This window comes from Condylura cristata, unplaced genomic scaffold (genome assembly GCF_000260355.1).
Source record: "Condylura cristata isolate star-nosed mole 26May11 unplaced genomic scaffold, ConCri1.0 scaffold00003, whole genome shotgun sequence".
NCBI classification, from domain to species: Eukaryota; Metazoa; Chordata; class Mammalia; order Eulipotyphla; family Talpidae; genus Condylura; species Condylura cristata.
In genome coordinates, this window is record NW_004567104.1 from 47,726,171 (window position 1) to 47,741,241 (window position 15,071).

General features: G+C 33.1%; 1 protein-coding gene across 2 annotated transcripts in view; it reads right to left on the reverse strand.

The window, feature by feature from the left end:
- TBC1D23 (TBC1 domain family, member 23) overlaps window positions 1-15,071 on the reverse strand; it is a 52,109-nt gene continuing 37,038 nt past the window's right edge. Inside the window, exons 13-19 of one of the 2 annotated variants that reach the window (XM_004675252.2) lie at window positions 14,109-14,218; window positions 12,824-12,963; window positions 11,219-11,263; window positions 7,844-7,932; window positions 5,463-5,598; window positions 4,045-4,239; window positions 18-1,654 (exon numbers count right to left, since the gene is read on the reverse strand). In XM_004675252.2, coding sequence (XP_004675309.1) covers window positions 1,573-1,654; window positions 4,045-4,239; window positions 5,463-5,598; window positions 7,844-7,932; window positions 11,219-11,263; window positions 12,824-12,963; window positions 14,109-14,218 — 797 coding nt within the window. In that variant the 3' untranslated portion in view covers window positions 18-1,572. Of the gene's footprint in view, window positions 1,655-4,044; window positions 4,240-5,462; window positions 5,599-7,843; window positions 7,933-11,218; window positions 11,264-12,823; window positions 12,964-14,108; window positions 14,219-15,071 lie in introns of both variants that reach the window. The other variant, XM_004675253.1, reaches the window with a different exon arrangement.

A 15,071-nucleotide genomic window follows, 5' to 3' on the forward strand; every position in this document is an offset into this window, starting at 1 on the left:
TTAAGAACAAAGTTTCAGCAAACTGTACTGGTTTATTTACAATTGTAATTTATAAACTGTAACACAAACATCTTTACATTAATATTATGAAAAAGAGTCCCATAACTGAGATGGGTAAAGAGAGAGAGACTTCAGGACATTTTCTAAAGCGGATGCTAAGAAAAGGAAAAACACAATACAAGAGGTGTAGAGGAGAGTTATAAATAACAAGTACTGCACCAGGTGCAATTCCATGCAAATGTCTTCAACCACTCAAGTAAACTTTTTATTTAGGTATTATAATAAATTTAGATATTAGAATAAAATATCCTTAACTATGTTGCTTTTTGTTCACTTGATTTTCATTAAGTATATTAAAAGAATTGCCTGTAAATAAGATAAATCTAAATATTTCTTCTATCAACCCCTTAAGAGAAAATCCATTACATTTTCGGACATGGCAGAGAGTGAGGATTTGCAATTTCCCAAATAAAATTTTACAAGAAGTCATCCAATGGCCCCAAATGTATTCCCAAATTTCTTTTATGAAGTATGTGTAATACAGAATTCTCAATTAAGCTGAGAAAATGCAAAAGAAAGATTACTTTTGAGAATAAAAATAGTTTCAAGTCAATGGAACTTTAGAAGACAAAAATCAAGAGAGAATTTTCAGAAAGTAGTGATAGAAACAATTAGTTTATATAGCTAATTATTTGGTTTTTATTTAAGTGGATATCAGTGTGCTCACAGACCATAATCTCAAGGTCTGGATACATAAATATGTGCTCAACACTTGTTCTGAAATATCCTAAGTCAAATATTTCACTTATAATAAAGACCAATGATGTTTTTACGAATTCAATTCTGTCCCCAAAATAATCATTTTACTCTCATGCCCACCTACTTACTATAATGCTTTTAACTACTCTTTAGGAACAATTATGATGAAGGTTAGTAGTGAAAGCACTCAATGCTTAAATTATTATTAGTATATGTTGCAAAAATGAGTTAGAAATTCATGTTCACCATTTCATTAGTTGGGTACATTCTGAGTTTGTTGGAATCTTCATCCATTTTATTAAAATGATTTTACTTTTTAAAAACAGCTAATCGTTAATCTATGTAATACTTTTTAGTTTCTGATACTGCTGAGTGTGTAAAACTTAATATAGCAATCAAAGGGGTCTCTTCAACTAATTCTATGTTTCAGTGAAGACATTGCAAAAATATAAGTATATGGTTGTTTTTTTAAATCTGAAAGTGATGCATATGCCCTTAAAACAGCTCTTCAAAACAGAACTGCATTCTGTACCCTTAGTTCATAAGGGCACAAGGTCAGTTACTTTAAAGTTATTTAATAACTGACCTTTATAGTAAATCATTATATAAAACCAAAAATGCAAAAAAAAAAATTTTTTTAAAAAATTTAACTGTCCAGAGATTGATTATAATAATTTACACCTTCTTAGACCTGCTATTCAAGCACCCCCCATAAGCAAATGAAAGGTCTCCAGTTAGTATTCAGTCAGGAAAATATGTCCATGTTTCTTCTCTTGTTTTCCTTAATTACTTTTAAAATAATTTTCTTTTATATTAACTCTCCAAAGCATCCAAAACTTTCATGATCTGTTGTTTTATGGCTTTGGTTGCATCTCCTGCATTTGGAATCAAATACCTATGGAGGGAAAATATATAGATATATATTAATACCATGCTTTTTCTTCAAGACTCAGGTTAGAGATCAAATCATCTACGGGAAGTTTTCCCTGACGCATGAAGGCAGCAAAGACGTCTTCTTCGGTACTCCCCATATACTCAACAATATATACAACATTATATTTTGAGTATACATATACTCAATACAACATATACTCAGAAATATATTTTGAATGGAAGAAAACTGAGAAATAAAAGCCAGGTAATTTTGCACATAGTATAGAGCTAAAGTTCTCTGAACCATTATTTCTGTTTAAATTAGAATACACAAAAAACCTATGACATTTAACTAGCTGTTAATGTATAATGTAAACATATATATATGTAGAAAGATTCTGAAAAAACATTCACCAAAGTGTTAACAAAGTGGGGCTTGGGTGACAAATCTTTCTGTTACCCTTCATTACTCAAGTATTTTCATAATTAAAATATATTACTTAAAATGATGCAATTTTTTAAAATATACAGATATTACTTTTTTCTACTGAGTACTTATAACAGTACTGATTCATGACTTTTGCTAGCTGTCAGTACAAGGTGAAAGAATTAATTTTTCTTTTTTTTTAAGATTTATTTTTTTATACACAAAGAACTGGGGTACAGGCCAGAGGTGCAGGGCGTGGTAAGAGGATTCACCAAAGAGAGTGGGGAGCAGAACAGGCAGATCAACAAAGTACACTTCTGAGGGAAGCAGCAGGGGGGACAGGAGAGGTCTGCTGCCCCATGTGGGTCACCTCTGGGGTCTGGGATTGAACCTACACTTAAGTGGCTGCGGCCAGCTTGCCAAGTGCTACACCCCAACCCATTGCGCTACCAGGGAGGGCCTTTTTCTTTGGATTTATTTGTGCATACAGAATACTTCTTAGGAGCAGGCCAGACGTGCAAGGACAGTGAAAGGATTGACCAGAGACAGAGTGGGGAGCAGAACAGGAAGATCGATGAAGTACACTGTTGAGGGGAGCATCAGTAAGGAGAGGTCTCCACACTCCCAGGGTCACCTCCCTGGCTGGGGATTGAACTCCTGTTGAAGAGACTGTGGCTAGCTTTGTAGTGTTGTGCTTTAACCCCTTGTGCCACCAGGGAGGGTCTAATTTTTCATTCAAATGATGTTGATTTCAAAGTGCTAAGACATTATCTTAAGCTTACTTTTTATTCAAACACACCTGTAAATGAATAAGAATTACAATCCCAAATCTTACCAGGAGGAAAACCTGAATTAATATAAGGTAAAATGAACCTCAAACCAGGAGCAAGGAGGGCTTTTTTTTGTTTGTTTCTATCATATACTAGGCGTGAAGATTTGGGAAGTGATCCAACACCTCAAGGCTTCACATATTTTCCTCTGTGAAATTATCTGTAAGATTAAAGATACTTTGGCCCTCCCTGGTGTCGCAGCAGGTTAAAGCACAGCACTGAGAAGCTAAAGCCACTTCCGCTGAGTTTGATTCCCGCCTGCCCTGGAGGTGACCACATCGCGTGGCAGACCTCTCCTGACCCGCCCGCTGCTCTCCTCAGCAGTGTACTTCGTCGATCTGCCTGTTCTGCTCCCCACTCTGCCTCTGGTGAAGCCTCTCGCTGCCCCTAAGCCTCCAGCCTGTACCCCAGTTCTGTATGCACAAATAAATAAATCTTAAAAAAAAAAAAAAGTTTAAAGACACTTAGTTTCAAGTGTGTTCTATGGCCCTTGTACCAGATCCATGAACCTTTTGTCACTGGTTCATTATGAGATAAGGAGGAGCTTGTATCAGACTGACAAATACATCACTAAGCACAATGCTTAGTTCACTGACACTTCCAAAACAAGAATTTTTTAATAAATAAAATAAAAACATCGACTTACATTCTGAGACAAGCTCCTTATTTGATTGCAAACCAGCATTTAGTGCAGCACCAGAACAGATTAGTCTTAAATACGCTCTGTCAAAAAGCTTATGAAATTAGGGGCTTGCCTTAGGGGTTAAGTCCCAGCACTATCACCACTGCTCAGGCAAGGAGCTAACCCAAACATAACTGCAGCAGACCTCTCCTGTCTCACCCACTGCTCCCCTCAGTGTATTTCAATAGATTTGCCTGTTCTGCTCCCTACTCTGTCTCTGATGAGCCCTTTCACACCCATGCACAGTTCTATGCAAAAAAAAAAAAAGTTTATGAAATTAGCTATGGTTCTTACTGAAATCATGCATAAATATTAGCTAAACTAAACATGACTAAGCATCTGGAATAAAAGATGTAACAAACACTAATAAAAGTGATTCAAATATACTACTCCACAATATATTACCCCAAATAGAGAAAATATTTAATAATGTACTAAAGTCAAAAATCATTTACCAGACTAAGAAATCTTACCTTTCGATTGCCAAGATTTCTATTCCTGAAGCACTGCTGTTTCCATACTTGAAGGTAATTAGCTCAGGATGTTTTTTTTTGGATGTAATTTTAACTACAGAATTTAGGGCTTGTCGAGACTGTATATAAGCCAAGCCTTTCCGTGAAAGAATCTCCCTTAAACAATACATGTGTGTTGCTGTAACCAATAGATGACTTGAAAGAGAAAAAAGTATTTAAAAATAAAATGAATTTTAAACATAATGAATTCAAAACAGGTGTTATTTCAATAGCCCCAATTATAAAAAAAAGTTCAACTCCAGATAAAATTACTTTTGAGTTTAAAAAAAAAATAGCTTATCTATAAACAAACTACTTAATAAAAGCTTTTAATTTTCTTTTTGTTGTATACAAGACTGTTTTATTAACAAATAGCATTGTAAGTGCTGTAAGAGCAAAGATACAATGTTCTATAATAAACCGCATGTGCAATTAGAAATCTTAAAAATAATATTTTAGGATCTATTTTATATGGTACAGGTAACATACTTCCTTTCAAATTTTTTATAGTTACTACCTATATTCATTAACTACTCTCATTCAACACACCACAGCATATATTTAATTTAATATAATATACCACTAAACAGCAGCTAAGCTGTCACACATATTTTACAGTATCTGTAACTGAATCTTGAAGGCAAAATAGGCACAGGATTAACATCTCTCCTGTGTCTAAACTGACTTTTTAAAAAGTGTAAAAAGTGGCAATATATGTAAGTAATATCAGATGAGTCAAAATACAGGACATTCTGCAGAACAATTGACTTAAGGGATTCAAGCATCATAAAGATTATGTGGAAGGAGTGGTGAGGATAGTTCTGTTACATGTTGACTGAGACTAAAGAGAAGTACAGTCAAATATAATGTGTGAGCCATTACTATACTCTTGATTAGAAAGAAAAAAACAAATACTATGAAAGTTACTTTAGTATGTGTGTTGAAATGATGTTCTTAAGGTTTTTAAAATGTGATGATAATCTGGAGTTATGTAGAAGAATGCTCATATTCTGGTGAGATTTACACTGGAACATTCAGGGTGAAAGTCTTTTCTTCAAGCTGTTTCTGCATGGTGTGACAAAACATTCATACATATCTATGTGTATATATACATGTGTATATATAGAAATAGACAAATGGGGTGTATAGAAATAAATTAAAAGTTGGTAAATCTAAAAAGGTATTTAATGTACTGTTTAACTCTGTTGAAATATTTCAGAATGAAAAAATTACATTAGAACTAGTTTTAAGTATCAAACTGGCAAAGTGAAATTATCTTATTGTACTTGGGTTTAAAAAGTTTAGTCTGTGTTTCACCTTTATATTATTAACTCCCCTAAAATCAGTTTTACTTCTGAGAAAGACATTTTAAAATGTACCTGGGAAACATGTGTCCACTTTCTTTCACTTCTTTACAGGGAAAATGATGTTTGATGTCTGGCTTGTTTATCCAAGTCTGAATATTTACAACCTCTTTTCTATCATCATCTGACATTGAAGAACTGTCAATTTCATCTATAAAAAATTTAAAGTGCTACTAGCAACTTTAAAAATAATGCACTTCTTAAAAGTGAAAAAAAATGCTATATATATATTTTTTAAATAATATAATAGTTTATTTTTACATCATTTTGTGCCCTTTTCCATCTCAATTGTGGGCTTTCCATCACCAAAGCACCCTATGGTGATACACCATCACCACAGACCAGTGTACTCCCCCATCCCCCCCACCCCGCCCAATATTTGATCCTATTCCCCACTCCACCACTGTAAAATGTCTCTAATATATAGTTGTTCATTATTTTTATCCCCCCCCCCCTGTCCTTTATGCTCCTGCTATGAGTGAAACCATCCGGTATAAAAAATGCTCTCCTTTAAACACACAGGTGAAAGAAACCAATTCTGTTCTATATTTCCTTGTTTCACTGGTGCTAATACATGAATATGGTAAAACATAACTCTATACGGTAAGAAAGTCAAGTGAAAATTTCTTAAAAGATTAAATTGAGGAGTCTGAACTTCTTTTGATTTACAATAACTGAACTGTCAAATAATAAGCACCCATCTTAAGGCAAAGATGGCAGTTCTTTTGTGCTTGCTAAGTTGATTTTGAGGAAAATAAAACACAATCATACTGAGAAAATTATAAACATGTATATATATATATAGTAGGTATTTTTGAGAAATATTCTAATTATGTAACTTAAGAAAGGGTAGAATTATATAATCACTAGTGTTAAATAATTGTTTTTCCTTCTGCTTTTTAAGAAAAACTTCAGGTATAATGAAATATCATAATAAAAAAACCCTCATGTACCTATGTACTTCCAGCTTAAATTAAAAAGTGAAGCCCTCACACTCCCCAATTATAGCCTCCCAACTCACCCACTAAGAAAAAACTACCTGAATTTGGTATTATCTATGTATGTCTTTAACAATATGTGAATATCCCTAAATAATGTACAACCAGCATTTTACATTTTAAAATTTATGTAAATGGCCGACTATTCAATTTTATTATTCTGCAATTGCTACCTCACTCCAACATTCTAAAATTTATCCACACTATTAAACATAACTCATTTTCACATTTTCATTACTTTGCAATTACCTGTTGTAAATATATACATATGACATACATAAACATGCCATAATTTACCTCTCCCCTTTGTTAGTGGAAAGAGCTGAGATATTCAGAGGGGAGCTAGAAAGTGATATGTAATGGAAAATGGCAACAGAGAGGAGGCTAAAAATCAATTAGAAATACCACACAGAAAATAGTTTTTACCTCAATGCAATTTTCCTAAAAGGTGATTTTGTAACATCTATTACAAATGTCCAGTATGGTTCCCTATAATGTAACAATCTTATTGTTAAGAATTTACCTGTGGATATACTTACAAAAGTCAGTTAAGATACATATATAAAAATACTCATTGCTATTTGAAACTGAAACAGAAGTGGAAAACTGTCAGTGTCTACTGGGAGAAGACTAATTATTTATAAATAAATTATAGTATATGGTATGTTTATATGATAAGAGAATTGAGAAGGTATATGCACTGAGATGGAAAATATAAAATATATTACTAAGCAGAAGAAAAATAAGGTTAAGATTTGGGGGTATTCTCTTTTCATTTTGTATATTTATAACTACAAAATATTATTTTTTCTAATTCAGTGCATATATTACCAATAATTATGGTTTCCTAACAGGATATTCTGGGTAGTGTGATTATGAACCAAAGTAATAATATATATTTTTGAAATATAAAGAACCACACAGTGAATGACAAGTTCCCTGTTAAAATATCTCCATCTTGTGGTCCTTTACGATATTGCCTCCAGTTTCAAAAGGTTCTTAATCAGATATCTCAATTCTGGAATTGCCTGTACTTAAGTGCAACTCTCCATCTTTTAGATGTGTAGATCAAGTAGAGTTAAATGTAACCCCAGGGATTTAAATATTAGTTCTATACTTGTAATTCCTAGCTCACCAACAGCTTAGCTCTCTCTCCTCAGCTATAAAGGCACTTATAATCAACTACCCACTCAATTTTCTGCTTGGATTTCTAATAAGCATAACCCAAGATGCCTAAAACAAAATTCTTAACAGAAAAACTACAGAATCTCCAATTTCATCTATGAAATTTCAGTATGTTTTGTTTTTAAAATGATCTTTTTGTTAGTCCCAGAAGGCTCTCTCTAGTCACACACAGTGTCCAAGGAAAGCAATCTGTAGATAAATGTATTACTATACCTGTATCATATTCTTCTTCATCTCCAATGCTAAAAACAGGCTTTACACCACGGTAAGGTTTGCCCACTCTGTCACTGCTGCTCACATGCCTATATTCAAAGAATTTTAAGGGAGAAATTATCACTTCAGAAGTTAGCAAAGATTTACCAAGTACCATTTGAATATTAAAGCAAAATGTAATTGTTCTTAGTTGCCCCAGGTACTACCCAGTTTCAGGACAGCTGTGTTAAGGAAATTGAAATAAGGAAATTATGTTAGTGGCCTAAGAACTTAATAGTGACTGAATATTTCAAATCTGTAAAAGTTAAATTTTAAACAATTTTAATAGTCATATTAAAACCTCTATTATATTTGTGTGGCTTTAGGGAAAATTACTTCACCTCTCTAAGCTCATCTGTAAAATTATGACATTTTCTATCCTTTCTGATTAATATGAGAATTAAGTTAGTTACTACTTTATAATAATGCCTACTCTGTATATAATCTGTTAAACAAAATTGATTATGAAACCAAGTACTCAAATTCTGGAAGGAGGGTGTTACACTTTTCATAAGCATCTTAAGATTTTTCCACCCATTTTTTATTACTATTATTTTTGTTTCAACAGAGACTAAGATTCTACTTATTTTACATAAATATGAATAATGAAAATGAATCTGTCTTTCAAGTGACTAATGCATAAATATGACAACTGAAAATTTAGTTAGTTGTAGGACATAAGATCTCTCTTTTCAGTAACCTCATTATTTTTTAGGTCATCTCAAATAAACCAAGACATAATGGTAAAAACAAAGTGTTTCTGGGGGCAAAGGCATCATATTATATGTAGAATAAGGTTCAATTAAGGAAAACTGGCTTTACTTTTGGTCAAGAAACTGTTCAATATGGGGAAAAAAATCGTCATATAGATATCAGTATGGTATTTTAAATAGTTTCAAAATAAAAATCAATAAAATATTACATCCTAATTTTGTTGAAATAGTTTTAAATCTTTACTTTTCCCACATCAACATTCTTCAAGAGAAAAATAGTAAGAGTTGAGAGTGTAAGCATGTAAATGATATTCTTAGAAATCATAAGTTAACCGTAAATAAAAATTATAAAGTCCTTTGATTTTGCTAAAACATATCTAACATAATATTACCCTGTAAATGACTGAATTATGCTCATTAGTGATAAAAAATGAAAAATAATTCAAACATATGAAACTCTGATTCAGCTTTCTCATAAAAAGCAAAGACAAAGATTAATAAATACAATTTTACCTAAAAATACTTTGTGGCTTCTACATCATAAAAAGTGTAAAATTAAATTATTATTTCTCTAATATCACAAACATTATTAAGCACTAGTGCAAAAAAGTAACAAAGATTGTGCTTATATTAAATGCCATATTTAGCCAGAATGCAAGTATGAGTAAAGTAACAATCCAACAAAACTTTTCATTACTGATCTAGACAAATATGTCAAATATGTAGTTTTGTTTTATATTTTTAAGATTTATTGATTTATGCATACAGAACTGGTACACTGCTGAGGGAGCAGTGGACAAGACAGGAGATGTCTGCTGCACTATGTGGGTCACCCCCCTGGTTGGGGATCAAACTCACGCTGCAGTGGTGACTAGCTTTATAGTGCTACTCTTTAACCTGCTGCACCACCAGGGAAGGTCCGACAAATACGTCGTTTTTACAAACAAAATTGATAAAGATTACTGAGATAGTTCTTAAAAGAAATACAATTAATGAAATTCAATGCTAGATATCTTTTTAAAAGCAGAATATCTATATAATTTAAGTCAAAGTAATAATAGAGGCACCTATAAAGTAGTTAGACCAGGCTTTACTTTTCTAAGCACAGGAAAAATGCAATTCATTCTAACTTTTCAATTAATTATTTTTTCAAAATAGATACATCTGTCTGTGGACCACAGATGATAATTTCAGTTTTTTAAATTTAGAATTTGAGAGAAAAATGACCCTTTCAGCCTGAGAGTATCATCAAGAGAGAGAAATGAAGTCTTTCATGCTGGGCCCTCACCCAGATTTAATAAGCAATTAGTGACTTAAAAAAAAACAGCCATCATTTTACATCTCTTTCAAAGGGTTATGTGAAAGAGGAATTTGGCAAAGTCTAAGTAGAGATAGTCTACCTAAGGGTAGAATTCTATGGCAGGGATCAAGCAAGTGTGTTTGGAATCAACATGAGGGTTAGTGGAATAGTTCTTGGATGGGGCTGGTCTGTCTCTGTCCATCTACCTCTCAATAGGATCTCAAAGCCTCAAAAAATTTTTGTGAGAAAACTTGGGAATTAAATCAAATCAGGCTAATTCAATGATCCTATAACAAGAGAAAAAAAGAATCAGATTGCTTTAAAAATAGTCTAAGATAAAATTACAATAGAAGTTCTGTAATTGGCATTATGCAGGGATAATCACATAAAAATTCTTATCAGGAAGTTAGGCTATTCTTTAAAAATGCTACTTCTAGTCCTTGAAAGTATTAAAATGACCTGAGAAAAAGTTAACTGCATTATTTTAAAGTTTAACTTAGATTCAAAGGATGACAATTTCTTTTAACATGGATATTTTTATAATTGACATTCTAATTTAAACTGCAGAAAAATTCTAAGTGTAAAAACTACAACGTCATATAGGAACATTAGTAAAGCTGTTCTCTTCTAACTTGCTTGAAGTTCCAAGCTTTTTAAGCTTTAAACTTGTCTAATGACAAGTACCCCAACTTATTAAGAGCAGGGTAAAAATGGATTATACATTATAGTGGTCACTATATTGAAATTTCTTTCAAGGAAAACCAATGGTAGAATTCCCAAATTGTTGTTCTTTGGATCTGAATATACGTTAACTTATCAGAATAAAGACATATATTTGTAAATATTATAAAATTATATAATGAACATGAATTATCAAAAGTTATGAACCATAAACTCTGCCTTTTTCACTTGTTATAATTTCTCAATGGTTAGGGCAGAAGATAGAAGGGGTAAATAATCTCCACGACTAATATTCTGCCTATTCTGAGATTATGTATTTTCTTTGTTTCACCTTCCTTTGTCTCCAAATAAAAACTGAAAATTTATGAAGTTCTTACATTTGAATGCATTTGATTTTCACCTAAGAAATGAGAGATATGAAGAAGCACTCTATGAAAAAAAGTCATCAACCAAAAAACAGCAATGAAAAATCCAAAAAAGCAGATTACTCAGTTTAACATACTCTTCAAAAGCAGGATGAGAAAAAGCATTCAAAATAGCTGCATGAAATTTTAGCCAAGACCACGATGACGTGTAAAGACAGCATGAAGCATGCTAAAGGAAAAGGATGGTCCAATAAAGCTGCTCTACTAATTGGCTTACCGCTCTGTACATGTTCTGTCTGGCCAAGGAAGATTGAAAGACATTCTATAGCAAATTGAGGCAGAGGACAGAACAAAATGATTATAAAAACACAACAGCTTCAAAACAAGGATACAGTATAATCAGTTTATATAACTCAGAGTGTACATTACAAAGAAAATGTTGTAATCATCTCAAATACAAAGAAAAATGAAGAAAAGCCAGTTTCAAGGTATTCTTTAACAAAGACAAGTCTTTTAAATTTAGTGTTATCACCATTTAATTTTAAAATATAAGCACAGAAAAATAAAATTTAAATGTTCATGCCACAAAATACAATAATACTATTTTAATTCAGGATGCACTAAGAAGTACAAAACTTAGGACTTTGGAGCAGACATAATTTTAATGAGCAAAAAATCTTTTGTGTGTGATAAAACACTAATTATCAGCTGGCTACTTAAGACAAGCATAATTTTTGGATTAGTGAAAATAATTTACTCTTTTCTTTGCAATTTGCTAAATGAGAAAACTATACAAACTTTTGCATGCAAATGCAATACATTTAATAAACTATTATTAATGCCTGGCAATTCTTAAAGTCAAAAATTTCAACTTTCCTAAAATATTATAAGATATGAAAGAAATTAAATACTATAATACATTTCCAGGATCAAGCTTGCAAGGAAATAGAATCTGGGCTGAAATTATTAGGTTAGCTTCAAAATCTAGGAACTGGAAAGAACAACTAGATTGATATGTGGAGGAAAAAAAAAATACTGTACATTCACAGTTCCAGAAAAAAGCAATATAACAGATATCCTAAACATGCTTACCACTTGTCAGCTGTGTCCTTCATTTGTAACTCACACAAATAAAAGGGTCATTTAGATTTTTTTTATGCACACAAGAATTGGATACAGGTCAGCAGTGCAGGAGGTGAGAGGATTCACCAGAGAGAGACTGGGTATCAAAACAGACAGATGTACTGAAATACACTGCTGAGGAAAAGCAGTGAGTGGGTCAGGAGAGGTCTGCCTTGCTATGTGGGTCACCTCCCTGGCTGGGGATTGAACTAGTGCTGCAATTGCTGCTGACAACTTCACTGTGTTGTGCTTTAACCGTCTGTGCCACCAGGGAGGGCCCACATTTATAGTCTTTAAAAAGAATTTCAGAGGTTTGAATTCTTAAACATAAGAAATGGATTTCAGCATTATCTACCATGACCAAAATTTCTAGATCTTACACTCTTTATAGAGAAGAGGTTTCTATTATAAGATTACTACCTTTAGTAAACGAGTCCCATTAATCTGTGGAAAGCATTAAACATATGGAAAGCAATTATTAAAATGAAGTATAACATATATAACGGCATTTGCAAGTTTTTTAAATAAATGACATGAAAAGGAAGACCCATAATTTGCATCTCATTCTAAACAGAAAAAGAAAGAAATCTTTGTGAGACTTATAGCAATAAAGGGCATCTCTGAAGTGATGATGAAAACTGGAATCATTTAAAAAGTTGTACCGTATGGTCTTTTTCTAGAACACAATCAAACTGACATTTACTACAAGACACTTTTTTTTGCTTTAATTACTTAAACTTACACTATATAAGCAACTCACCGGTCCACAGGAGTTGATGTATTCTCAATAAAACTGATAACTTTTTCCCTGACATTAACAGATTTTGTCTTCAAAGCAACAGTCATTTTACTGACTAGTGATTTCATTCCTCTATCATTTGAGCCATTTGAAGATTCACCCTGAAAAAGAAAATGGATAAAATAACTTCGCAAAATGATATGCTGATACACTAACTGCTAAAGAGTATCCAGATGTTTTGGATACTATGGCCCCTCATCTCAAGCCGGTCAGATCCATAAACTCAAGGTAGTAACCATGACCTTCTACTGAAGTTTCCCTCTATTTTTTTTTAAAAGACTAATCACTAAATAGATATGGAATACTAATTGTTAAGAAAATGATTTTTTAAGAAAATGATTAAATGTGAAGTGACATGAAATACTGACTGAAAGAGCAAAAAACAATTTATTGCCCAAATATTTCCAAAGTAAACAAACAAAAAGTTAATCCACTACAGCAAATTCCCGTAGTAATGTACATATCAATGACTAAAAATAAAATATAATGGGCTGATTATTGGTTCCTATCTTCCTCTCCCTGGCCCATTCACAAATAAGAGTAGACAGAAAGGTTCTAATCATGTAAGTCTTGTTAGAGTGGAGTATAAACAAGTTATGCAGTAGATACAACCATAACCCTCAGTATTCCCCAGACCCAAACTAATTACAGAATCCTAGAAACAGCTTACCCGAGGTTCCCAACTTGTCAAAGGGTTAGAATTATCTTTCCTGATAATTTAACATAGAGCAGAAAACTCATTAGATGACACCCAATTATAGCTAAAGAGGGAGAAATCTAAACTTTATATGTAAACTTTTAAAACCCTTAGCTCTGTATGTTTGTTCCATCATTTCAAAAATTTTTTTAAGGATTTATTTGTTTATGCAGACAGAATGGGGTACAGGTCAGAGATGCGGGGGATGAGAGGATTCACCAGAGAGACAGAGCAGGGAGCAGAACAGGCAAATTGATAAAGTACACTCCTGAGGGGAGCAGCAGGCAGGCTAGGAGAGGTCTGCCAAGCCAGGTGTGTCACCGTCCTGGCCGGGATTTTAACTAATGCTGCAGTGGCTGCAGTAGCTTCATAGTGTTGTGCTTTGACCCAATGAGCCACCAGGGAGGGCCCATTTCAATATTCTTATAAAAATATGACTACATTTTATCTGATTGAAGTATTTTTACTTCGTTTGTTATGATGGGCCCATTAGTCACCTTTTCTGGGTATTTATCCAAACATGACAACATATTATACAAATATACTTACATCAACAGAAGAATTGATACTACTTCTTGAGCCTGAGGTACTAGCAATCCAATGGCCATATCCATTTTCAGGTCCATCCACATTAATGTCTGCTAAGTGCTGCTGCAGTGCTTAAGATAAAAGAAGAAGAAAAACTGACATTTCAATCCTTTTGAGAAAGATTCACTACAAAGATGTATAATAAACATATCATAGGCAAGTAAAACAAGATTCAAGGACACAATCACCCAAGGGCTTTGATATCAGTAAGAGCCCTGAAACCTATTCTCAGCAGATATAAGAAAACAACTGGCAGTTAAAGTTTGGGGGTAAGCCAAAGTTATGTATGAATTTTTAACTGCAAGAAGGGTACCTTAAAACCCAATTCAGAATAAACTGTACTTGCTTATCAATACTTATTTTTTTATGATTTATTTATTTATGCATACAGAACTGGGGTACAAGCTAGAGGTGCAGGGACAGTGAGAAGATTCACCAGAGACAGAGTGGAGAACAGAAGAGGCAGATCAACAAAGTACACCACTGAGGGGAGCAGCAGGCAAGACAGGAGAGGTCTGCTGTGCCGTGTGGATCATCTCCAGGGTCCAAGATCAAAATAGCACTGAAATGGCTGCGGCTAGCTTACAGTGCTGCAACCCAAACCACTGTGCTACCAGGGAGAGCTGCTTAACAATACTTATTAAAGTAACTCGTGTTATAGCTCATTCTGGGGATATGCCTCAAAGGTAGTTATCAGGCTGTGGTATATAGGAAATAATCCTAAGTCTTGTTAAAAATCAGTAAAAATCAAGAGTAGATTTAATCTACTAAAAATTTAAGTTTTAACATGAGAAGATTATATTGGATCAGAACTTAATCTTTATAAGACTACCATGATTCAAATCCAAATTCTGTTACCTTCAACAAATATTTCTATTTTTTTCCATGTATTTACAGTTCAGTATTTTTTTACACTTTTTTTTT